The 25,525-nt window shown below is 39.4% G+C and overlaps 1 protein-coding gene across 5 annotated transcripts in view; it reads left to right on the forward strand.

The window, feature by feature from the left end:
- Positions 1–2,019: 2,019 nt before the first annotated feature.
- LOC137465289 (uncharacterized) overlaps positions 2,020–25,525 on the forward strand; it is a 66,134-nt gene continuing 42,628 nt past the window's right edge. The window contains exons 1-16 of one of the 5 annotated variants that reach the window (XM_068177267.1): positions 2,020–2,097; positions 2,534–2,597; positions 2,872–2,946; positions 4,467–4,532; positions 4,735–4,815; positions 5,316–5,396; positions 6,805–6,885; positions 9,273–9,415; positions 10,496–10,648; positions 11,978–12,132; positions 14,538–14,667; positions 15,626–15,792; positions 18,929–19,074; positions 19,916–20,015; positions 21,128–21,398; positions 21,554–21,634. In XM_068177267.1, coding sequence (XP_068033368.1) covers positions 2,035–2,097; positions 2,534–2,597; positions 2,872–2,946; positions 4,467–4,532; positions 4,735–4,815; positions 5,316–5,396; positions 6,805–6,885; positions 9,273–9,415; positions 10,496–10,648; positions 11,978–12,132; positions 14,538–14,667; positions 15,626–15,792; positions 18,929–19,074; positions 19,916–20,015; positions 21,128–21,398; positions 21,554–21,634 — 1,857 coding nt within the window. In that variant the 5' untranslated portion in view covers positions 2,020–2,034. Of the gene's footprint in view, positions 2,098–2,533; positions 2,598–2,871; positions 2,947–4,466; positions 4,533–4,734; positions 4,816–5,315; positions 5,397–5,892; positions 5,974–6,472; positions 6,554–6,804; positions 6,886–9,272; positions 9,416–10,495; positions 10,649–11,977; positions 12,133–14,537; positions 14,668–15,625; positions 15,793–18,928; positions 19,075–19,915; positions 20,016–21,127; positions 21,399–21,553; positions 21,635–25,525 lie in introns of all 5 variants that reach the window. The other 4 variants (XM_068177268.1, XM_068177269.1, XM_068177270.1 and 1 more) reach the window with 4 other exon arrangements.

Below are 25,525 nucleotides of genomic sequence, written 5' to 3' on the forward strand. Positions count from 1 at the left end.
TAGAGGCTGTGACATCTGGTTGTAGTTAAATTAACTGAGATCACCCACCAGGGATTACAGAACTGCTACTATGACTGCATTCATAGTAGCTCCCCATGTCTACTATTAAAAGTATTAACTTAAACTGTATGGAGAGCTGAACATGAAGTTACACTGCAAAGCTGAGGGAATGGTAACCTGTTCCTGGAAAGTAGAAGGAACAATTTGAAAGCTTACAGTTTGGCTTAGATGTGTCAAGACTAGCACACCTGCCACTAACCATAAATTTATCAGGAGTACAGATGCACTGCTCTTTTTCTTTCTGGCCATCCAAAACATAGCTCCAGTGCGATACAAACAAGCGATTTTGGCTCATGAAGCAACTTACTCTGCTTCCTTGTTTAGGCAAAAAGTAAAATGGTTACCACAGTGGGTGAAATTTTACTCATAAGCCTCACTGCTAGTTTCAGATGCTGCTTTGGTAACTTGTGAACAGCTTAACACACTTCACACAGAGATGCTCCCACTGCAGATTCTTCATCCTTGGACATTATGTGTCTGACTGAACACTTACTAAAAGCTAGTAATTCCCAGCACTATACACAATGTACACACACATACATAAAATCTAGAGGTGCAGATTTAACCTCACTGTGAAACAGAGAAGCTGGTTATGTCTCTTACCCACTTTCCACTCTAACCTGAGTCCTGTCTTAATGCTCCCAAAAAATGAACAGCTACAAAGAGTAGGGGTTAACAGATGATGGCTAATGAGAAAATAATAAAAGCATTAGTTCAAATACCACTTCCCAAAATTTCCCAACTGCTGCAGGAATTTGCCTTCATGCTCAAAGCACCTGCTAAACATTCAGATGTGTACTACGGAAACACAGAGCTGGTGTCACCTTTCTCTGCAACAGATGGCATTAAAGTTCTTGAACAGACACAACATTTTTCAAATTGTTTTTCTGACAAGGAAAATCTGTTGAACATGGTGGAGCAGGTTTTAACATGTTTTACTGTGTTTATGAAATTACATAGGACATTCCTTAATGTTTTTCTGAATTAGCATTGCTATGTTATCTCACAGCATGAAAAGAGGTACAGAGAAGACAGACACTGCACTGGTAGCTTGGGAACCCAAGCTGCAGCGTCAGACTATTGCTACTGATTTTAGTACCTGAATTGAACTAACAGGAGTGCAATCCATGTTGTCCTCCACTCCAGCATCACGTCCTGAGCCAGGAATTCAGCTACCTTTCTTATCTCTGACAAGTCTGGTATAACAAAAAAAACAGTGGGAAAGAGAAAGAGAAGCGGTGCTCTGGGGGAATTCTGGGGGGATTAATTTTGTTTTGTTTTTCCTATTTTACATATTTTTCTTTTTTCTTTTTTTTTTTTTTTTTGAATATTCCAGCAGAAGCACATGTCTCCTTGGGTATTACGCCAATGCTTGGAAAAGCTGTGCGCAGTGAAATGGTCTCTGCCTCAGGTGCGGTCGGCGGCTCCAGGCCCGGCGGGCCTTGGCAGCGCCATTCCCGTCTCAGCGGCCGCACGTGAGGGGCCGGGGCGCGCCCGCGGAGCCCGCTCGCGCCGCGCGCCCATTGGCCGTGGGGCGCGACACGTGACGTGGCGGCAGCGGCACACGTGGCCGTATTGAGGGCTGTCGGCGTTGGTCGCCATCTTCATTGGGCGTGCTGTGCTGGCGACCGTGGGAAGGAGGTAGGAGGGGGGGAAGGAGGTAGGAGCGGGGCAAGGAGGTAGGAGCGGGGCAAGGAGGTAGGAGCGGGGCAAGGAGGTAGGAGCGGGGCTGCGCGCTGCCCTGAGGGAAGCGGGGTGCTTTTCTGCGGCAGGACCCTCATCTCCTCCGTCCCCACCAGCGCAGCGCCCGGGCCGGGCGCGCTCAGCCCCGCCCGCAGGCATCGGCGGCGCACCGTGTCGGCGAGCCTCGGCGCGGGGCGCCATTTTCTCTTATTTCGCGGTACGCTCCGAAGCCTGGCGGGAGGCGGGCGCTGATATGTCTGTCCTATGCAAGCAGGTCTGGCAGGGCGCAGCATGATGGAAGAAGACTGGAATGCGGAGATAGGGGACGAGGCGGTACTCCCAGCCCTTGAGAAGGTATGAGTGGGAGGGGCAGCTATGGCGATGGAGTATGTTTGTGTCTTTTCCCTTTCCTTCCTCCAACTCGTGTCCCTGCGGCCTGAGTGGCTGCTGGGCAGTGGTGTTCCCTGTTCTCGTGATCTTTGGAAATACGGTAGGCAGCCATAGGAGTTCACTGTTACTGAAGAGAGGAGTTTTCTATGCACTAGCAATTTACTTGCTGCTGTTCAGATGGTAGTGATTGTTGTGTGCTTAAGTGGGCTTGACATGTCAGCCGTGCGTATTTTTTGGTAATATTCAGATGCAGCCAGTGTGCCATTTAGTTTGAAATGCCCTTTTCAGAAGATGCAGAAGGCAGCTTTTTTCAAGTGCATGACTTGGTAGCTGTGTTTGTATTTACATGCTTTGTTAGGCCTAAAGTTGTCATGTTGTTGTGCCTTTTTTCTTTCTGCAGATTAGCATGCTTGAGAGACCACATGACCCCTCATCTGTCTTTAGTTCAAGTGTAGACTCATTTGGTATGTGAAAGGCACTTTTGACTTTACTGATGTTTGGAAGAGTTGGTTCCTTGAGCATTGTACAAGATTAAAGGAAAAGACAATATTATTTTGATATTTTCATGGGACCCCTGTAGAATAGCAGCTTCAAATTATATAAAGAACATAACGAGTAGGCTTTCTTTTTGACTGTCAGAGCTTCCTTATTTACTGCAATTATATAGTAACCTATAGCTACTACTAAGTCAAAGATAGCTTTGAATTTGAACTTAAATTTTTTTTTTTTTAATCATAGGTACTGATGAATTTATGAACTCACAACATCAGCCAGTGAATAGTTTTGGCAGAAAAAGGAATTTTGCAGCCAAAGGTAACTTCCAGTAGTGGTTGTACTTCTAATGGCTAGTTGTGTATGATACATTAAATTTTGCCATTCGCTTTCAACCAGCAGGCAGGTTCAGCTCCATGAAAATAGAGTTTGGGGATTCCAACACCAGAGTCAAGTGCCCTCCTCTTCCTTCTCCTTTCTGTGGATTTATATCCTAAGCTTGATGTGACATGGGATGGGATCAGCTTTCCTGTCTCTGTCCCATCCTGCCTTGTGCTCCCTCAGCCCTTCTTGCTGGTGTGGTGGGGTGAGGAGCAGAAAAGGCTCCAATCCAGTGTGAACACTATTCAGCACTAACTAAAAACATCTCTTTACTATTAATACTGTTTCCAACAAATCCAAGACACAGCCCAGTGCCAGCTGCTGTGAAGTAAATTGACTCTGTCCCAGTCAAAAACGGCACAGTTGATTTCTTTGAAAAAGTTCTATACCAGTTCTGCATCCTTCTTCTTGAACCCTGTAATAGTGGATGAACACTAGGCTTATTTGGTGCAGGGCACTAATATCCAGCAGTTTTGTTGTAGACTGTCCAGCAGCAATTATGAAGTAACTTGAAAGTTGTATTTAAGGGCTGTTGTTATGGATACTTAGAATGCTGCCATTTGCATATGAGCCCTTAAGATGTAATTTTTATGTCTATAACTGATGTGGAAAAACCAAACTGACTGACATACTCATATACACACCAGGCTTTGGTGGTGAAGGATCCACAGATGCTGTGCTAGGAGAACTTCATGATGTCCTGTACCAGATGATGCTCTTTGTCATTACAGTATGATGGAACAGGTGTTCAGCTGAAAAATAAGGACTAAGGAGTAAATTATGATCTAAGCTGATTATTTGGACCTGAGATAACTCCTGAAACTTGATTCTAAATCGAGGATTACCTTGATTATGCCTATGACTTACATTTATGTATATGTTTATTTTCTTTCTCTTCCTCTGAGAAGAGTGACTAAGGATAAGCATTAGAAATAAAAATACACTACATACTTACTGTCAACTGAATAAGCAATTCTGAGTAATAAAAAAAATAGATTTTTGTATATCTGAAAGACATGTTTTCAAGTCTTCACTTCATAGCAGACAGCAACTGACATTGCCTCCTTACTTTGTAGTACCAGTTATGAAAACTTTGAAGGGACAAATGCTGTCAGTTGCCCTGGAACCAGAAGTCTTAATTGTTCTGTGTCCTTCCTGAAGAGTTGAAGTTAGTGGCTGGATGAGCATATACACGTATAAAAGCAAATAGTTAAAGACCCAATGTTTGATTTACTTGAAATTGTACAGGAAAGCAGTACTGTTGTCTGTCAGACTACTTGGCAAAAAGTAATTCCTGTCTTCATTTTTTCATATGTTTAGGCAAATCACTCAATTGTATATTGAAGTTCTTTGAAATCATTAAACAAGGACTGAGAATAACAGTTACCAGATACAAAGGGCCAGACCTGCACATCAGAATTAGGCAAAATTCAGTGATTGTGTGCTATGCTGTACTGCAGGTTTTCAAGAAGGAATTGAACAAAAAGCCACTACACAAAACAGAGGGTTTAAGAATTTTGGACGAGGTGAGCGTAAGCTTGTTGCATTGACTGTTTTGTGTGATGGCAGCATACACTGGTCATTCTTTCTGGCTTTGCCATTCCCTGAGAAGGAGCAGTGAAGAGTGATAGTGTTGAAATGACTTTTTTTCTTCCTCCAGATGAAAGGCACTTGATGTGCTGATGCAGAAGTGGGCAAAGTGCGTTACTGTGTGCTGTATTATTGCAGGTTTTCAAGAACGAAACGCTGTAGGTGGTGCTAGTACACAAAACAGAGGGTTTAAAGGATTTTGTGGTGGCTTTGGAGAAGGTGAGGGTAAGTTTGATGGCTTGGTCTCTTTTGCATACCGAGTGCTTTGTATGGGTACAGTGTATGGTTGATGATCTTCCTGGGTTTTTTTGCTTTCTGAGAACTACCAGTACAAGGGTAAAATCAGTGAAATGGCTTCTGTTCTTCAGCCCGATAATTGGCATTTGATCTGTACATGCAAAATTGAGCAAACTGTGTTACACTGTTATGTTGTACTGCAGATTTTCAAGGAGGAAGAGGAGAAGATGCTACTACACAAAACAGAGGGCTTAAAGGATTTCGTGCTGGGTTTGGACAAGGTAAGCTTGTTGCATTGACTGTTTTGTGTGATGGCAGCATACACTGGTCATTCTTTCTGGCTTTGCCCGTTCCCTGAGAAGGAGCAGTGAAGAGTGATAGTTTGAAATGACTTTTTTTCTTCCTCCAGATGAAAGGCACTTGATGTGCTGATGCAGAAGTGGGCAAAGTGCGTTACTGTGTGCTATGCTGTATTATTGCAGGTTTTCAAGAACGAAACGCTGTAGGTGGTGCTAGTACACAAAACAGAGGGTTTAAAGGATTTTGTGGTGGCTTTGGAGAAGGTGAGGGTAAGTTTGATGGCTTGGTCTCTTTTGCATACCGAGTGCTTTGTATGGGTACAGTATATGGTTGATGATCTTCCTGGGTTTTTTTGCTTTCTGAGAACTACCAGTACAAGGGTAAAATCAGTGAAATGGCTTCTGTTCTTCAGCCCGATAATTGGCATTTGATCTGTACATGCAAAATTGAGCAAACTGTGTTACACTGTTATGTTGTACTGCAGATTTTCAAGGAGGAAGAGGAGAAGATGCTACTACACAAAACAGAGGGCTTAAAGGATTTCGTGCTGGGTTTGGACAAGGTAAGCTTGTTGCATTGACTGTTTTGTGTGATGGCAGCATACACTGGTCATTCTTTCTGGCTTTGCCCGTTCCCTGAGAAGGAGCAGTGAAGAGTGATAGTTTGAAATGACTTTTTTTCTTCCTCCAGATGAAAGGCACTTGATGTGCTGATGCAGAAGTGGGCAAAGTGCGTTACTGTGTGCTTGTATTATTGCAGGTTTTCAAGAACGAAACGCTGTAGGTGGTGCTAGTACACAAAACAGAGGGTTTAAAGGATTTTGTGGTGGCTTTGGAGAAGGTGAGGGTAAGTTTGATGGCTTGGTCTCTTTTGCATACCGAGTGCTTTGTATGGGTACAGTGTATGGTTGATGATCTTCCTGGGTTTTTTTGCTTTCTGAGAACTACCAGTACAAGGGTAAAATCAGTGAAATGGCTTCTGTTCTTCAGCCCGATAATTGGCATTTGATCTGTACATGCAAAATTGAGCAAACTGTGTTACACTGTTATGTTGTACTGCAGATTTTCAAGGAGGAAGAGAAGAAGATGCTACTACACAAAACAGAGGGCTTAAAGGATTTCGTGCTGGGTTTGGACAAGGTAAGCTTGTTGCATTGACTGTTTTGTGTGATGGCAGCATACACTGGTCATTCTTTCTGGCTTTGCCATTCCCTGAGAAGGAGCAGTGAAGAGTGATAGTTTGAAATGACTTTTTTTCTTCCTCCAGATGAAAGGCACTTGATGTGCTGATGCAGAAGTGGGCAAAGTGCGTTACTGTGTGCTATGCTGTATTATTGCAGGTTTTCAAGAACGAAACGCTGTAGGTGGTGCTAGTACACAAAACAGAGGGTTTAAAGGATTTTGTGGTGGCTTTGGAGAAGGTGAGGGTAAGTTTGATGGCTTGGTCTCTTTTGCATACTGAGTGCTTTGTATGGGTACAGCGTATGGTTGATGATCTTCCTTGGTTTGTTTTTTTTTTAAATGGGTATTACTGGTTATAGTACAGTATAGGTTGGAGTTGTTGGGACTGTTGCTCTGCAGGTTTGTTGGAGTATATAGTACTGGCTTTAATTTTAGTATTTCATTATATTAATTTTATACTCTCTATGTGCTATACATCTCTTACTTACAGGTGGTAGAGGTAGGCTAAGGGACGTACCTCAGTCTGGAACTCCTGATTCTAGAGAAAGAGGAATACTCACAGATGGTGCCGGTGAGGCTTTTTAGTGGCAGGGTGAACTGTACGGATTTCCTCATTGGTGATCAGTGACAAAGCAGTTCCTTCTTAATTCTGGCAAATACTGTCACTAATTTTTCTCCCTATTAAGAACCTTCTGCAAATGCTAGGTATCTTGGTTGTATGCCTGGAAAAGACATGTGTAGGAATATAAAATATAAAAGACTTTAGAAAGTGTAAAAAGGTTCTAGAAAGTAGACATAAAGGTGAGAAAGGCTGGTTTATAACATTTTTATAAAAAGTTTCTCAAAGTTTTTACAGGGAGTTTTCATTTTTTCAAAGTTTATAACATTTTTTCCTAAAATAAAAAATATATACAATAGTAAAACTGTGTAACACAAAGTAGTAAATAAATAACAAGTCAAAAATAGTTTATTTAAAGTTACAAAAGAGAGGGGGAATTCTAGGAATATAAAAAGGTAAAAGACTTTAGAAAGTGCAAAAAGGCCCCAGATAGTAGACATAAAGCCAAAAAAGGCTGGAAAATTTCAAAACCTTCTAATGGGAAGCTAAGAAGTTAAGAACCAAATTAATACATTTATATTTATCATAAGTAACAAGAAAGAACAAGAACTTATTGATAGTTCAAGCTGTGAGAAGTCCTAGATATATGCTTTGTAAAGATAGAAAAGGTTTCCATCTTAAATAATGAATTATTGTGTATTGGTTGAGGTTCATGGAAGCCCTTTTGTTACTGTTAAACCCACGTGGGTCCTTTTCTTATTGGTTAGGGTACAATGACTTTACACCCTTTCTTTTATGATATTAGTTCAAAGAATATATATAGAAAAAGGCTTTGTGTAAGCTGCCATCTTGTATCTGATCTAAATTTGCTTGGATGTTACTTCCCTGTGTCTCTTGCTTTTTGCTTGTATGATACAGACAAATCCTTAATGTGCAACCAGTCAGAGTCCCATCCCGTTTGTGAGACACGGACCGATCCAGCAGACTTGTTTGTAACTCATTTCAGTTTTAGTTACTGGCTTTTCAAAGCTGTAGTGTTACATAATCTTTTTTCTTTGTCATGCTGAGTCTGGTTCCGTTAATGCACAGTGAAGCAGAGGTGCTAACCTCAAAAGTGAAACTAAGCCTTAAAGAACTTGCAAAATTTTGAAAGAGTTGATCTAGACTTTTACCCTTCTACCCTCTGTAAGAGAAAATATTTTATTGTCAGTGCTGACAAGTAAGGTGTATAGCTCTGACAGGCCACTTACTCCTGATTTAACTTCGTTTCAATTTTGGGGTTTTTTTGTTTGCTAGCGATTTCCCCCCCATGGTCTTGCTCTATTCCTCTGCCACTGATGCTACTGTACCTGCCTACGTATGTTGTCCTACCTAGAGCATAGTAATATATTACTGACAGAAGTACCATAATTCAAATTAGGCATGGAATTAAACCAATGTCATGGTCAGTGGATGGCTGATAATCTCCATGTAAGAACATTTTGTGTGATAATAGTGAAAAACTTCATTGTAGAAAAGATGGCTAAATGGCTCTTTGCTCAGAGAGTGAGTTGCAGGGAAGCATTGGAATTGGCCAGAAAGCTTGTGGGTGCCTCATCCCTGGAAGTGTTCAAGGGCACATTCAGTTGGGCTTTGAGCAATGTGGTCTAGTGGAAGCTGTCTGTCCTGCAGCATGGGGGTTGGAAATGGATCATCTTCGAGGTTCATTCCAACTCAAACCCTTCAGTGATCCAGTGATTAGTCTACATGTTCAGAAGTGATACTTAATATCTGAAGAACAATTGATTTGCCTCTATTTGACTCAGTTCAACTAATTTTTTTCATATTTTTAGTTCAAATAATGATTTTTAGGAATAGAAATCCTTAAAAAGGCAATATCCTAGTGCTTATAGTGGACATAGCTGCATCCTTAACACAGAATAGTATTTCCTTTTTCATTACTATAGTGTGAAGTATTAGTGTATTAAAAACTGTTCTGGGTACTGGTACGCAACAGTGGCATCTATCTGTATGGAATTTTATGTGGGAAGAGAGCTCTTCAGAAGAAGTAATTTGTTGTGTGGGAAGCACGTCCTTCCTTGTGTCGTAAGAGCATGTGTCTGGATGATGAAGACCTTAATTTAATTTTTGTGATGCCTCTTGCAAGTGGGGTCCTTGAGTGAACGTGAGACATGAATGCTTTAAGAGTCTGACTTCATATGGAGGTAAATTTTAGGTCTCGTAGTATAAAATAAGGTTCTGATAGAAGGAATATATGGAATTTTGATGCCTTCCTGAAAAATGGAGGGAAATCCACATGACATCTCATTGAACTTAACTTCCATAGCTTCTTACTTAAAATAGTTGTGTTTTAACTTCTCCTTATATTGTTTGTGAACTTAAGTGGTTGTGTTCTCAAGGTCCAAGGGTGACTTATGTGCCCCCTCCTCCACCTGATGATGAGCAAGCCATCTTTGCACGTTATCAGGCAGGAATGAATTTTGACAAGTATGATGAAAATGATGTTCAAGTGTCAGGACTGGACCCTCCAGCAGCATTAATGGTTAGTAAATTTTTTATTCTCACAGTTTTATGTCAAGCATGATTTATGAGGATTGTCACGGGTTCAGTATTTGCAGCTAGTGAAAATACTAATAAAAAAATATAAAATGTTGCAGATAGTGTGATGTTGGAAGGAGGTGCTCCCCATTTGAAAGATAAAAATTTGAATTCACAGTAACTAACAAACTACAGAAGTGATCCAGATAAAGTAATATTGGATATATAGGAAGACTAGTCATTAAATTGTGGAAAAATACCAGTTTAGATACTGAAAGAAAGAGGTCTTTGGCAGCAGTTTCTGGGCAGGCTGGTATAATTACCTTATTGAAGTCAATTACTGGGGAGTCTTCAAAAATGTAAATGAACACCTGTTTGGGTACTATTCATTTAGACAGAGGGGTGTTTTAAAGTAATTTGTAGTCTTGTTCTCTGTGGTGGCAGTTCATTGTTTAACATATAACTTAGTTTTTTATCTATAATGGGTGGCCAGTGTTAAAAAAGCAAAAAGCTCTCTTTAGGGAAAAGAATTGAGGAGAGAAGTGGAGAGGGGTTAGTAGTACCTGTCTTGGAAGAGAACATGCAGAGCTGTTCTCCCCATCCATCTTGTGAAAGTGTTCTCACTGAAGTTAAACTGATTTTTGTCACCAGTGTTGCTTTTTGGTTCTGGCTAGGAATGTTGTTTTAGCTCCCCTTATTGGTTTTAGCACACAGAGAGTGTGTGTAGCTCCTACATGAAATGAAACTACAGAGTTTCAGGGTTTTTTTTCATAGCATGCTATATGAGTTTACTTGCTTGAATCCAGGTATACAACTTTGAGCAATTCTCTCTTAAAACTACTAAGACCAGCTGAAAGCGTTCACTGTCCTGCTGACAATGTTACTTGAATGGCATGAGCAGATTTTAGAGACCTTTGGGGCTTTTACCTTTAGGAGCTTTGGCGACCTAAGTGAATGGTGAGACTACCTCCAAATTTAACCCTCTTTAATATTTGGATGTCTCTATCCTACAGTAAGCATTTTGGGTTTAAAACTTTTACCTTCTGTGATTGTGTAATAACTTAATAATCTTTTTCTCTTACAGAGTTTTGCAGACACTAACATGTGTGATACTTTAACTGTGAACATTGCTAAAGCTGGATACTCTAAGCTTACTCCAGTGCAGAAGTACAGCATTCCAATTATACTGGCAGGACGGGATTTAATGGCATGTGCCCAGACAGGATCAGGAAAAACTGTGAGCTTTTTGTGTGGTATTTATTCTACAGAAAGTATTTGACTGTGAGTTTTTGGGGGGATGCCTCACTCTTCCACAATGTCGCATGTTTGACTGCTTGTTGCCCAGTAATTTTACTTCCACAGCAATGGCAGGTATCAGATACAGATACAAATGATGATAGGGTTGTCACATTTTGGGCTTTCTTCTTTATTTCAGTAAACTAGTATCTTGGTACAGCAGGCCAACCTTCAGAGATAGAGCTGTGGATTCAGAAGTATAGGCAGGCAGTCCTAGAAACTGCTAATGACAGGACTCAGCAGTTGAAAGAAAGGACGCTTCTGTGTTGTGTGGAGTTTTGTCTTATTTAGTGGGGCTTTTTTGTTTGTGTATTTGGTTTTGTTTGTTGGCAGTTATTTTTTATGGTTGTGGTTTTGGGTTTTTTTGTCTTTTTTATTTTGGTTTTTTTTTTTTTGTGTGTGTGTGTGTTTGTTAGTTTCTTTATTTTTCTATTGTGTATGTATGAGTTTTGTGTGTGTTTTGGTTTTGGGCTTTTTCAAACTTACTCCAGCCAGAGTGTAGCTGTGGTGTGCAGGTTTGTCATACTTGGTTTAATGGAATCTGATGTGCACTTGTCTTGGTTTTAGGTGATTTGCTTTTAATCATAGAACAGTGTTGAGAGTTGATACTAAGCTGAAAGTTGTCTCAATTTTTTAAACGAATGTACCCAAACCTAATGACTGGTAGCTGGTGCATTTGGATATGTGGTTATGAAGTGTAGCTTTTTGCTGTTTAGTTTAGTGTAGAATCCTAGTTTTGTTTTAAGGTAGCTTGCTAGTTCTTTTGAAAGCTCTCTTCTGAAAGCCCTCTTCTGTTTGCAGAAGGGGAAACATCCAAAGTCTTTGCTCTAAATATTCTGAATGCTTTTGGAACCGCTGTACAGATGCAGGTTTGTGGGTATCTGGTCTTATGTGGAAGTAAGTGTGCTGGTGTGCTTGCAGCTGTGTTGCAAACTGATCTGCCATTTAAGTAGGTTTTGGTCTTGGGTTGCTTAACTATCAGGGTATGTCATCAGTGTATGGAACTGTATGGAAAGTTAGCCTCGACATGATTGTGTTCCTGTGTTACTAGACTGTTAAGAACCAGAGATATGCTTTCATACTGGTTAACAAGGAGAAATAAGCTTAAATGTTCTCTTGTGCATTCAGGTCAATCCTTCTGCAGTCTGATGTCCTTGATCATTGTATACACTATCATTCAAGCTTTAAGATCAGTACACAGATTTTAATGGTACTGATGAAAGATTTTAAGATTAAACAGCCCAAACTACTGTGGTTTTTTTCCCCCCAGGCAGCGTTTCTTGTACCAGTTGTGGCCCAAATGATGAGGGATGGTGTAACTGCCAGTAGATTTAAAGAGCAGCAAGAACCAGAATGTATTATTACTGCCCCAACTAGAGAATTGATAAATCAGATCTTCCTAGAAGCAAGAAAATTCGTGTATGGGTAAGCTTTAGCACTGTTGCCTGATATTGATGATTACTTTGCTTGAATCAGCAGTGCTTTATTTTTTTCATAAATACTTGCAAATTTTTTGTGCCAATCAAATTACAAACACTTGAGTTTAGATTGAGTTCAGATTGTAGTACTGCTTAGCAGGTTTCTTACTATATGACTAATGCCTGATCCTTCTGATATTGGGGTGGGTGAATGAGAGGCTTACTCCAGCTTGAAGAGGAGATAAGTATTCAGTTTATCACTGAGAAAAGTGAAGTTTCTTAAAAGACTTGTTAAGAAAGTTGTCTTGTCTGACCATCCAGGAGCCACTCTGGCAGTCACTCCAACACCACCAGGGACTTCAGCTGTTGGGACCAAAGTCCCTTTGCAGCAGGTGGCTCTAGTGGTCTGCTTGCTGCCTGACTTAACTTCCTACACACATCACTCGGAGAGTCAGATGAGGTTTCCTCACTGACTCGACCGCAGGATTCCCACAGCAGAACCCCAGACCTCTGTTTCCTTCAAGTAATTTCATTGTTTTGCAGCAATGTGTAACAGCTCAGAGGGTCTCCTGAAGGGACCTCTGAACAAGTTATTTGCTCCTGCAGAGTCTGAGCATCTGGTGACCTGGCTAGTGATGCAGGTCCATGTGCCCTTTGTTAAGTAAAGGGTCAGCACCAGTTCATGGTCTTTTGCCTGGGTTCCAGCGATTTCTTGCTGAGAGCTGCACTGCAGCTGTACACTGAGCTACCTGCACTAGATGTATTCAGTATGAAGGAACTTAATAGCTTGTTTTATGTAATTTATACTTGCTTTACTTTCATCTTGGCAAAATGGAGGTGAGTGTTATGGGTTTTAGTTAATTTCCAGTGATGGTTTCTAATTACTCTTACTTCCTGGTGTTTCTGGTCTTAGACAGACATGTTACAGCTCAAAGAAACTCTTTGAGCTTTCAAAACAGAGCAAGAGATCTAAACTTCTCACTAAGTCCTTGAATGTTGTGTGAGAGTACATTTGTACTAGATTTGTCATTAATCTTTTTACTAAGTAATAGGTTTTACCAGGGTACAGAAGATAATTAAATTTATGCTATATAATGGTTTGTTACTGTTTGGAGGTGAAATACAGAACATCATCACTGCAGAATCTGGTGGAATAAGTCATACTTGCCTTTATTCAAGCAAACTTACACTTGAAAGCTGTCTGTCTTGAGGAAGAATGATAATGTTTGCATATCTACTTACTAAATATGTTCCTAAGAACAGTTTCTTAATCTCTAAAACTGTTACATAACTTCATAGCCAATTCTGTTTGTTATGCTGTTTTAAACTAGATACAGATTTCATCATGAAATAACATTTAATTCTAGAAAGCTTCTCTTACAGTTGACTTGTAGTAAAAATGAGAACAAGTTAAACAGTATCAGAATGTAAATCTGTAGTGTCTAAGGAAGAGCTTGCATATTGATCAGTTGATATTTATGATCTTGGGCTCTTTGATTTAATTTGCAGTTAGGAATATGAAATATGTATGTATACTAATCATGGATAAATACTGAAATTGTGGGATCTGAGCGGGAATTTCTATTCTTGACTAAAGCTCTCTGAAAAGTTTGTGTTTTACTTTGGTAAAAATTTACCAGATCTGTTTGATCACCATGGAATCATTTGCCTATGAAGCTGACTTAGTATCTTCAGTAAAAGACCATTTGAATTTGGGTGTGAAAATACTCATTGCATGCATGTAAAGGTCTTAGCAGAAGGTTATAAAGATGAACTTGTAAACATGATTCAGAGCTGCGTAAGGTAGTTCTTGCTTAGAGAAGTGGTTTTCTACAGAAGAATATCTGATGTAGCTACTTGGTGGATCTAACCAAAAAGCTTGGTGGGAAGAGCACTGAGTCCTTGGGTGGATTTGCTGTCTAATCCTTGAGTCACACTCTGTATGGCCAATGTGATTAGCTGCTTTACAAAGAAGCCATATGTATTTATTATTTTGTCCCTTTTGAGGTCTGTGAAGACTAATTTCTGAAGCTCTAGAGGCATATGTAGTGGTGGTTCTACTTTTTCTGAGGATGCTGTATAAAAGGGGACAAAGTCTTAACACTCTTTTGACTATTAGTGTTCGTAGGTCTCAGTTGAAGAGACGGGAGAATGCAGGCAAAATCAGGTGTTTGTTCCTAGCAAGCCACTTGGGCAGCCTCTGTTATGTAGTATGTGGGGAACTTTAAGTTTACTCAGAGTGGGTTTCTGGTTTTGAGCACTGTTATTGGACTGAGCTGTATGCTGAAGGAGTTAAACCACTCTTAAACTGATTTGTGGTGTATCTGATTATTTTATATGAACTTTCATGAAACAATACTGTTAGCATACTTATATACTTACAATTATTCCAAACCTTTTTCTATATAATAGAACTTCTATAAGGCCTGTTGTGATCTATGGAGGTACACAAACAGACTATACGATTCGTCAGGTAAAGCAAGGCTGTAATATACTGTGTGCCACTCCAGGAAGGCTTCTAGACATCATTGGAAGAGGAGAGGTAACATCTTAACGCTTCAACTGAATTCCCTAAATACTCTTACCTAACAGACAAAATACTGTTTTTCATTCTTTAAAATTAATAGAAGAGATTGGTTTTCAGTGGCTCTTTCAGTTTGCTGCCTTTGTACAGGCACTGAAATACAAGTGAGGTTTTCTTAGGTTGTCTAAATTCCATGAAGTTTTTGAAGGAGTAGCCTGAGTCTAGATCTCTACAGTTCCTTTCAGAGACAGCTGGATAATATCAGTCTAAATCAAAGTGGCTGCAGTGGTCATGGCAATAAAGTTTTATAGCTTAAATACTTGGAACACTTTCACATAGTTCTTGTGGCATATTCTGTAGTAGATCTTCACTTGATGTCCTGTTTGTTTTGCTGCAGTGGCTGTTTATCTGTCTGGCATTATGTTTTCATATTGATCCAAAATACAAAAAACTCCAGGTTATATAATACTATATTTGAATTTTTATTTTCCCCAGTCATTATAAATTCGTATTAAAACTTTTATGTGTTAGTGTGGGGACTGAGTGATATTCACTGAACAAACAAAGTTTGGAAAAACATTTGGTGGTAAACTGGAGATCAGTTTTCTGCAGTTGTCAGGCTTTTAGTCAAAAGTGATAGTCTTGGTCAGCAGGGATGAAGTTGTAATATTCTTAATATTTTCTGACATAATTCTTTTTCAGAAAAATAAAAAAGGTTTTTGAGAATGTTTGAGGGCTTTGAAAGAACCTTTCTAAAACTCAAGGCATAATTCCAAAATAGATGGGCTGAATTATAGTTGATCTTTAAGCTCTGTGTTTACATTGCTGAAACAAGTTCTGAAGCACTGTGGTGTGTGAACCCTTTTTATTAATTTGAAAGAAATAAGTAAAAGGTGGATTTTGGCAATTAGGATATTTTGTAAGTGCATACTGTCAGTGAACAAATAGTGTTTTTCTTTGACTGAAATACTTGCAGATTGGTTTGCATAATGTGAAATACTTGGTGCTAGATGAAGCAGACCGCATGCTTGATATGGGTTTTGGTGCAGATATGAAGAAGCTGGTATCTTTCCCGGACATGCCCCAAAAAGACAAACGCCAAACACTAATGTTTAGTGCCACTTTTCCTGAAGAAGTTCAGAGGTGAGTAGAATAAAAATAGAAATAAATCTGAAGATCTATTTTTATAGAACTAAATATCTGAAAAGTTAAGAACACTCCTTATTTCTAAAAGCTTGAAAATACTGAAAGCTATGATATTAATATTTGTTGCTTAATTTAAGCAGGTACTCTAAAACATTAACTGCTTAATTTAGGTGGGGACTCCTAAGCAATTTAGAAAGTTGTCTGAAGGCTTTTAAATTCTACTTTTGTAGAGGTCCTCATGTTCCCCCTGTTGGTTTCTTACTCCTTCCCCTCCACATCTGTGCAAACTCAAAACCAGTGATGTTGCTGATAACACCATCTTTGACTAATGAGACATAGCAATCATTGCTCAACTTACCAGCATTATAGTACTCAATTCTTATGTAGATAATTGGTCTTTATTTTCAGTAGTTTTAGAGCTTCTACAGATAGGTTTATGATGCATCTTACATGTTTACTACTCATTACATTTAAAGTTCCTCTCCCTTAAGGGAAAAGTCTTCAACGGGTGGTAAGTATGGCTGCTGAGTAACAGAACAAAACAACTAATTCCCAGCAGATGGAAACTTTTTAGTATTTCTTCTACTTTTTGAGGCACCAACATCCAAATACTCACTGTTAAATCAGAAGAGTCTTTAAACTTCAGTTGAGGCAGTACAAATAATTTTGATGACTTCTGTGGTAGGGATACTGTTAGAATGTTGGTAATTCAGTGAGTCAAATCCTGACAACTTTCTTTGGTCTCAAAAAGTCTGAAAGATCTTTTTTGAGGCAGGGAGAAAATATTTCTCAGTAGTTTGCTGTCCTGAATGAAAGAGAGGAATGGGCTGCTTTCCCCGGTTCAGTCAGGTAATGCTGACCACTGATGTGGAAATGTATCACCTTTCTTAAAGCAGGACTCACCTGTTGTGGCTGTGGTTCCTTGTCCAGACATTTTTCTTAGGGTTCTTTTTGTGGAAAAATAATCCTGTAGTGAGCTAAAAATGACCTTGTTTGCTTAGCTGGTAATCAAGCATTGAGATGATACTGTACACAAGTACCATTTGCATTCATTCCATGTGTTTACTTGTTTCTGCAAGAATGTGGTCTCACTTCTCAGTGTATCCTGGGAAAAGACCAGATGTATGTATCTCCCTGTAAGATACTCAGTGTACTCTGATTCACTCAGGTTTTGGGTTTGAATGAAGAATCTGGGTCCTTTTATGTCTAGGTCTGTTTTCATCATTGTGGTTTTGCTCGTGCTTTTGCTATGTATTTTTCTTGCATACTGGAGGATGAATCAAGAGTACTGTAACTACCAGCAACTGAAAAGAGATTCCTTGAACTGTTCAAGATATTTACTGTCTGCTTCTGTTTAATAAAAAAACCCCAACAGACCTACCTTTCTACTGTCAGTCCTGCAGGATTTACAGGTGCTGGTGGAAGACTTCAGAAACCTGAGTGCTTGGATCATGGTTTGGAAGTGCATAATAACATTAGAGTCCTAGAAGCATTTAGGTTGGAAAAGACCCATGAGCTGATTGCGTCTAACCATTAACCCAGCACCAGCAAGTGAGCCACTAAACCAATGCCCCAAGTGCCATATATGCACATCTTTTAAGTACCTTCTGGGATGGTGATGCTACTGCTTTCCAGGCCAGCCTGGTCCAATGCTTGAAAACTCTTTTTCACTGAAGATTTTTTCCTAATAGCCAATTTAAGCCTCCCCTGGTGCAGCTTTGGTGCTCCCCTGGGCAGTTTTATTTTGCCCCTGTTGTTCTTGTAACATTTTGAAACTGAAATTCCTAAAGTTGACATTTTAGATTGTGAAAACCCTTCTTTTCTGGAGTAAATTTATTCCTGTATTTAATGCTTTTCTGTTGCTGAAGTCAGGAAAGCTAATGATTTCCCCATACTGTGCTACCAGGAGAACTTTAAACAGTATACTATTTTGGTAGTGTTGGACACAAAGGTGCTTTCTTTGGACCTCTTGGGTTCAGATTGTCCTGCACTTCTGTTAAGTGAATATAATCAGATTTAGTTTTAACATAACATTTGGTTTTATACCTGAATTTTTTTCTGCTATTACATAGACCTTTGATCTGATAGTTGAAGCTCTTTCTGTACATGCGAGTTGAGAGAGCCATACGTTTTCTAGTTGACTGGAGAACTTAAATTTAGCATTTAAGGCTTTGTATCTTTCACTAAAAGGCGGTGGTTTAATCCCAGCTAGCAACTAAGTACTGTACAGCTGCTTACCCTAGAGGGCTACTCCAGGGTTTCCCTGAAGCCTGCCCTTCCCCAGGCTGAGCACCCCCAACTCTTGTAGTCTGTCTTCGTAGGAGAGATGTGCTTCAGCTCTGTTAACAGGTTAGTGGCCTCCATGAACTCATTCCAGCAGGTTCACATAGTTCTTATACTGGGGATCCCAGAGCTGAACACAGGTGGGGGTCTCACAATATCAGAGCAGAGGGGCAGAATTGCCTCCCTGGCCCTGCCAGCCACATTGCTTTGGATGCAGCCCAGGGCACAGTTGGCTTTCTGGGCTGCAAGTGCACCTTGATGGGTCATGTCTAGCCCCTCATCCACCAGCACCCCCAAGTCTTTCCCTCCAGGTCTAGTCTGGATCCATTCTCTGTCCAGCCTGTACTTGTCCTGTCATTTCCTGTGTAAAAAGTTTCTCTCAGTCTTTTTTTGTAAACCCCCTTTAGGTACTGGGAGGCTGCAGTAAGGTCATTCCAGGCTTAATAATCCCCACTCAACTCTCAGCTTGTCTTCAGAGGAGAGGGGCTCCAGCCCTCTGATCATCATTGTGGCCTCTCTGAATCTTCTCTAACATGTCTGTCTTCTGCTGAAGATGCCACAGCTGGATGCAGTACTCCAGCTGAGGTCTTCAAAGCAGAGTTAGAATCCCTTGACCTGCTGGTCACACTTCACGCAGCCCAAGATGTGGTTTGTGTGCAGGATCTAAACCATATAGTCTCTTCTGGCTTTTAAAAAAAATATATGTATACAAGACTACGTGTATTGTTCCTCACAAAATGGAGGCTAAAAATATTTTTGTGTTGCTTAAATATATGTAAAAATACATGCTTTTAAAGCAAGAATAATTACACAGCGTTTTTCATGTTGCTCAATTTTGTCTCTTTTTCAGGCTAGCTTGTGAATTTTTGAAAACTGATTTTTTATTTGTTGTTGTCGGACATGTGGGTGGAGCTTGCAGTGATGTTCAGCAAAATATTCTTCAAGTTTCTCAGTGTTTCAAGAGGGATAAACTGATAGAAATTCTACACAGCATAGGTAACTTTACTTAATGCCAGTTGTTCACAAGAGAAGTCAAACTTGCCTGGCTTTAAACTTGTGTTTAAAAGGTCATGGTTGTATGACTTTATTGCGTGTTGCATGCTTTACAAGACTGGTGATGAAACTTGAAGCAGAACTTGATGAGCTGCAGGTTTTTAGGCATATTTTTGTAGGGGTATTTCATAGGGTCATAGGATAGTTTGAGTTGGAAGGGACTTGTAAATGTAATTGAATCTAGTCTAATGCTCAGTATTTGTCAATGATTAATTTCTATAAAGTACTATCAGACAACCTTCCTAGATGGCTTTCTACTTTAAATGGTCACTTACAATACTTCAGCTTCTGGGGGTATTATCTCAGGACTACAGGTGTATTAAAATTATTGTGTGAATGTTTGGGCCTGTGTTTTATTAATGTCTGGGATTTTTCCATATTTGTTCTATATGTCTTAAGTTTTAATGCTGAAGACCGAATGTGAGTTTGGAATTAAAAAATGGTCTGTGAAATCTTGCTGTTCAGTGCTCAGGATAATGTACGGCTTTGAGCCACATGCTGTAGAAAGGAAATGCATACCTGTCACAGGGAACAATGTTTGTTTTCTTCTTTTATTGAGGAGAAAAATGATCTATGTGTCTTCACTCAGTTTCTGTATAGATACAGAAATCAATGGGTTGAATTTAATTAGCTCAGAATCTGCAAGAAATTACAGTCATAATTTAAAGACTTTATTCAAAATGTGTGCCTGCATTAGGTGCTAATCTAGATAAGTGCTACTCTAAATAGTGAAAATGGTGTCATGTTTCAAACTGCTGTGGCTTTAAACTTCTGTTCAACATAGGTAATGAACGAACCCTGGTCTTTGTGTCCACAAAGAGAAAAGCAGACTTCATTGCATGCTTTCTTTGTCAAGAAAACATACCAGCCACTAGTATCCATGGGTTAGTATTTTTAAAATGAAAGTCATCTGTGTTTTGTAAGAACTGTTACTGAGAAATCATGTTTGGGCATGTCTGCATAGTTTAGCTTGCCATGTGTTCTGACAGACACCAGAATATCAAGGTTGAAGAAGGGCTAAAATGATCTTAGCATGCAGATGCAGAATGTTTGTGTATATCCTGTGGCTGTTGGATTTGTAGGTGCATGTAAGCCACACACCTTTTGAGAAGATCTGGCCTTCCATTCCTGGCAAGCCTGAATTGCTAGCCCATAACCCCCTTGTGTGGGAGGAGGTTCTTAATTCCATTTCTGTGGAATTACTATACTGTGAATTGAAGTATAGGTAGAATAACTGGTTCAATGGAAGGTGTTAAACTGTCATGAATGTTACTGGTTTCTGATTCATTTTACCTTTATGAGTTGATACTTATTCTTCTCTGGAGTAGTGGTCATACCAGGCTTCACTAAGTATCCCATATTAAGATCCTAAAGAGCACTATTTACCTTTCTAATTTGTTTTCTTATTTGGACAATAAAGAACATGAGAGAAATTCTGACCCATTGTAGGTTGGTACTGGATAATATGTAAATATTCTTCAAATACAGAAACATCAGAGCACATCTGGTTTTCTTGTCATGATGATAAACAGAAGACAAATTCTGTACTCTTGCCTGGCCACAGTTTTTTTTTAGTATATCTGAAAAATGGCCTGTGCAGGAGCCTGTGTAGACTTTGTCTTTGCTATTCTGGCTCCCTGCTACAAAGCTGTAGGAAAAGAACTTGTAATCAATTAAGCAAGTGGATTTTCTTAGAGAGGCAGTGAGTTTGATGCATAATTATCTCTAGTTCTTTTTAAAAACCTCAGTTTCTCTAGAGACTTAATTTTAAACAGTTGCTCTGTCTTGCTGCTCCTCAGTTAAAAAAAAAGGTTCAGAAAACCTAAACTGGGCAGCATATGAGTGGTTTGGGTCTTTTTTCATGTTGTATCCATTGTCTGTCCCCCCCCGCCCCCCCTGCAAGACCTTCTTTCCATGAAATATGGCACTTAAATTATATCTCAGATAATACTGTAAATTTTAGAGACATCCATTCTAACCCTTGCTTTCTTTATAGAGCTAGAGGACAGAGAGAGAGAGAAATAGCACTTCAGGATTTTCGTTCTGGAAAATGTCCAGTTCTTGTGGCAACCTCAGTGGCAGCAAGAGGTCTGGATATTGAAAATGTTCAGCATGTTATTAATTTTGATCTTCCTTCCACCATTGAAGAGTATGTACACAGAATTGGGCGAACTGGTCGTTGTGGAAATACAGGGAAAGCCATTGGCTTCTTTGATAGCAATTCAGATCGTCACCTTGCACAACCTTTAATTAAAGTGCTTTCAGATGTAAGTTTCAGATCTTAGTGTTGAACTTTTTCTGTTCTTTAAGATTTCACTTGAATGTACTGAGCAACTGTGACATTTTTGGTACAGATATGGAACTCTTAATCTGAATTGGTAAAGCAATCAAAGTCTCTGAATTGGTTTTCCTAATTGCTTAGGCTCAGCAGGAAGTTCCTGTTTGGTTGATGGAAGTTCCTTTTGAGGCTGAAGGAGGACAACTCCCAGTTAATACCCAAAAGGTAGGTCTGGAAATTAACTGAAAGTCTTGGCCATTAGAACTTTGTCTCAGTTTAAAACTGTGTTTAGTGGTATATATCCAGACTAACACCACTGAAACTGTTTTGACTGTAATTGTGTCCCTTTTCTTAGTTGTGCATCTTCAAAGAATTCAGTATTACTGAAACCAATTTCAGACAAATTCCTTGACTTGTTCTCTTACTGGCTGCTGTAGTCTTCATCTATAAGGTCAGGATTCCTCTGGAAGAAAACATTCATGCAAACATAAACAAAAGCAGTAGTTCAGAAATTTCTCTGCTACACATGTAGGGTGGGAGTAAATAGTTTCTGATTATACAGTTACTGCTTGTTATGAATCACCTAGTGAAGCAACTCAGTTGACTGAAAATTTCAGCTAAATATATTTAGGTAAATGCCCAGATCTGGTTGTGTCAAAATTCTTAATGTCTGTGATGGGGAGAAGCCTTCTAGTCTCTTACTGTTGGTAATTTTAGATTCTGTGCTTCTATTTGAAAGCCTTTCCTTCATGTCTTCATTCCATAAGAAATTTATCGCAGATCAGTTGCTTCCAAATGTTACAAATGTCCTTCCTTTGAGATCATAATAGAAATAACTGCTCTCAGTGCTTACACAATGTCTGAAGCTTCACTTCAAGCTCTGACCTCTCTTTCATTAATTATCTTTTCCCATACCATAGTTATTGAAAGCCTTGGGTGGTTTGGGTATTTTTACCTAGCTGGCTTCTCCCCTTACTAGATCTGAATCATTTTTCTGGGGGTGAGGGACTTCATGAGATGTCAGTTACACGAACATTGCTTCCTTCTCAAACTTGCAGCCTCACATTACAGCTGTTGTGTATGTTTGCACAAACCTTTTCTTGCAGTGTAATTCTTGACTCAGTGGATTTTTCTTGTATGTTCTAGTTCAAGGACACTTTATTTTTGCTTTTTTACTGGATTGCTTTCAGAGGTGGATCTCACTAGATTGCTTCCAAATGCACATCTCCAGCCTTTGTGTAGTGTCTCCCAGCATTTCATGAAATCCATCATTTCTAGGTCCAAGTCCATCTGTGTCCTTCACAACCAAATTTGCCTATGACTCTTCATCCAGAATATAATGGACTTTTGTGTGAAGTCTGTCTGCTTGCATTGGGAATACTGCCCTTAATATCACATACGAACAGTACACCAGCTCCTTGACTTGAAGAATGTGAGGTTCTAATTAAGAGACCACCTCATGTCAGTCTGAGAGAAACTCTTCATTTGCAATCAGCCCAATTTTTTATGATAAGTCTGCTTGATAATCAAATTATGAACTTGAAAGCTGAATCTGCTGGAGGATCTTACGGGATTTTTTGAGGCAGTCTTAGAGATTACTGAGCTTTATCCTTTTTCCAAAGGAAAAGGATTTTACTGGGAAGGTAATGCAGACAGTCATTCTTTAGTATGTAGTGGCAAAGAAAGTTTTCTATCCACTATTGTATGAACTGATTTGTGTTGGGTAAGAAAAGAAGTTGGGATGTGAACTGTGGGAAGTGTTATTCCCACATGTGATAAAATCTGAGGTTGACTAAACTGCAGTAATTTCACACCAGGATAAAAAAACCCGTGTGTATAGGAGGTTAATGATGAAAACTTCTTGAGTGTTTAGATCACATTGAGACAGATGCATGCAGAAAGCTAAAATTGTATTGTGGTGACTTACCATTAAATGATTGAAAGTGTTAATAATTCTAAACTGCGACCTGTTGTGTTTCCTAGAAATACAGAGGCAACGTGAATGCAGAAGTAGAGATGGACTGTTCTGCAAGAGAAATTGAGTTATGGGAGTAAACTGCTTTATACCAAATTAGTTTGTTCTGTGTTTTGCTGTAAGTTAAATGCTGCATGAGAAGATAATGTTGTGAAGACCCAGTTTGGGAAGGAGTTTTATGTAAGGGTTCACCTAAACTTTGTTCCTTTTTTTTATAACATGTCAGTTAAAAAGTTTCAGTCTTGTGTTATGATACTTTAAGGATCTTTTAAACAGTTCTAAAGCAGTTAATAAAAGTTTGAGAAGTGCACTTGGATTGTTGTCTTTGTATCAGCTACATGTCATTTCAGTTTCATGAACTGGAACTAAAGGTCGGTGGCTGTACCCACAACTTAGTGAAAATACATGTTTTTTATAGAGCCATCTTCAGAGAAGGATGGAGCCCTGTGTTGCATCTAGTAGAATGTTTTTAGCTTTGACTGATATAAATACACTTCTGCTATCTCTTGTGAAAAAGTTTGCTTTAGAACAAGTTTGGTGCCTTGTAGCCAAGAATTTTCCCAGGCTTGCAGAAGCTGTAAAGATTTTTTTCACTGTTTTTTTTTTTTTTCTTATCAATACAGTATGCTACAAAGATGCATATCACTGGGTCCCCAAGGAAAAGGGCAAGGTCATTAGGTTTTGCACAGCTGAACAAGCATACAGGCTTCTCATGGCTTGCTGTTTAGCACACAGTGCTGACCACTGTGTCTTGTACAGTATTTCCACTAAATCCAGGGAGATAATACTTCTAACATCTGCTTACAGGATAGGAGCCTTGCTACCCAAGTTAGTGAGAATCAGAATTGACTGGGCAATACTAGGGAATTTCTCATTGTGGAAAAGTGGGCTGTCATTCTTTGTATGAATATCTTTGCAAAACTATTTACTTAAATATCTACTTAGAGAAATACTGTTAATTTTGTAGACTGTAATTTGACTGCTATATATTATGTAAAAAGAGCAAAATCTTAATTGTGTACTTGAAAGTGAGCTGAATGGACAGTTGTCTCAGTTTGAAAAGACAGGAGAAGGCTAGAGTCTCCCGTGAAATGGAAAAGGTAAACCCGCTCCCTCCAAATTACCACAATTTCAAAATAAAAAGGCTCTCAGGCAAAGATATGGGAGTGGGAATAACAGTTCTTTACTAGGAAAAAAAAAACTAAATAAAAAAATTTAATTAGTACAGACAAAACTACTGATAGTCAGAAACCTGACACCCTGAGGAGTCAGGGTGATAGTCCAGTTAAATGGTGGCTTCTCCTCCTGGAGTAGCAGATGAATGCTGCTGAAGTGGTGGTCCTGTAGAAGGGTGTAGTTTTCTCTGAAGGTGTGGTGATAGAGTAGATGGGCCTGGTCTTCCTCTGGAAATCCAGCAGAGAAGAAGCTGCTCCTTTGGGAATCCAGTGAAGAGGCTGTTCTGATATCCCAAAAAATGCTGATTTTATGCAGGTTCCTCCCTCTGGGTGGAGCATCTCACAATGGGATGATGTAACTTTATCAGTCATGCAGTGAGTCATTCAATGGCCCATTAACAGAAGATATCTCCCCGGAGGGAGACATTGTTCTTGGAAGAGATAAGAAAAACTTCCCAACTTAACAGAAGATACCTGCCACACCTTCAACAGATGGCAGATAGAATATATGCTTATCTTACAAGCCAGGACAGCAGTATACTTAAATTGCAACTCCTAAGTAGCGGATGTATTTAAGCATTATGTTAATAATTCAGAGTAAAATACTGTAAATACAGTAAAATGGCTCCTTTTCCTGAGAAGTATCATTGAAGATTTTTGCATCTGTTCTGAATTTTGGGTAAATGGAGGGTGCTTTTGATATCTGGCTGCAGTAAGTGCGAGTGAACTGTAATTGTTGGAAGAAGCTGTAAGTTGCTAAAACTTGTCCATTTCTGTGAAGAGAAGTCAAAGAAAAGAGTCACTTGTAACCTAGAGTAAACATCTTAAGGGAATCCGGTTTAGCATTGTTTAAAGGACCACTGGGTGTTTGTTGCTTTGTCTCCCATCATATGACTTTTGAGTTGTGGTTAGGTGACAGAGGGAGTTCTGCAATTGTTAGATTTTCTATAAATCAACTTTCTGGCC

This window comes from Anomalospiza imberbis, chromosome Z (assembly GCF_031753505.1).
Source record: "Anomalospiza imberbis isolate Cuckoo-Finch-1a 21T00152 chromosome Z, ASM3175350v1, whole genome shotgun sequence".
Taxonomy (NCBI): domain Eukaryota; kingdom Metazoa; phylum Chordata; class Aves; order Passeriformes; family Viduidae; genus Anomalospiza; species Anomalospiza imberbis.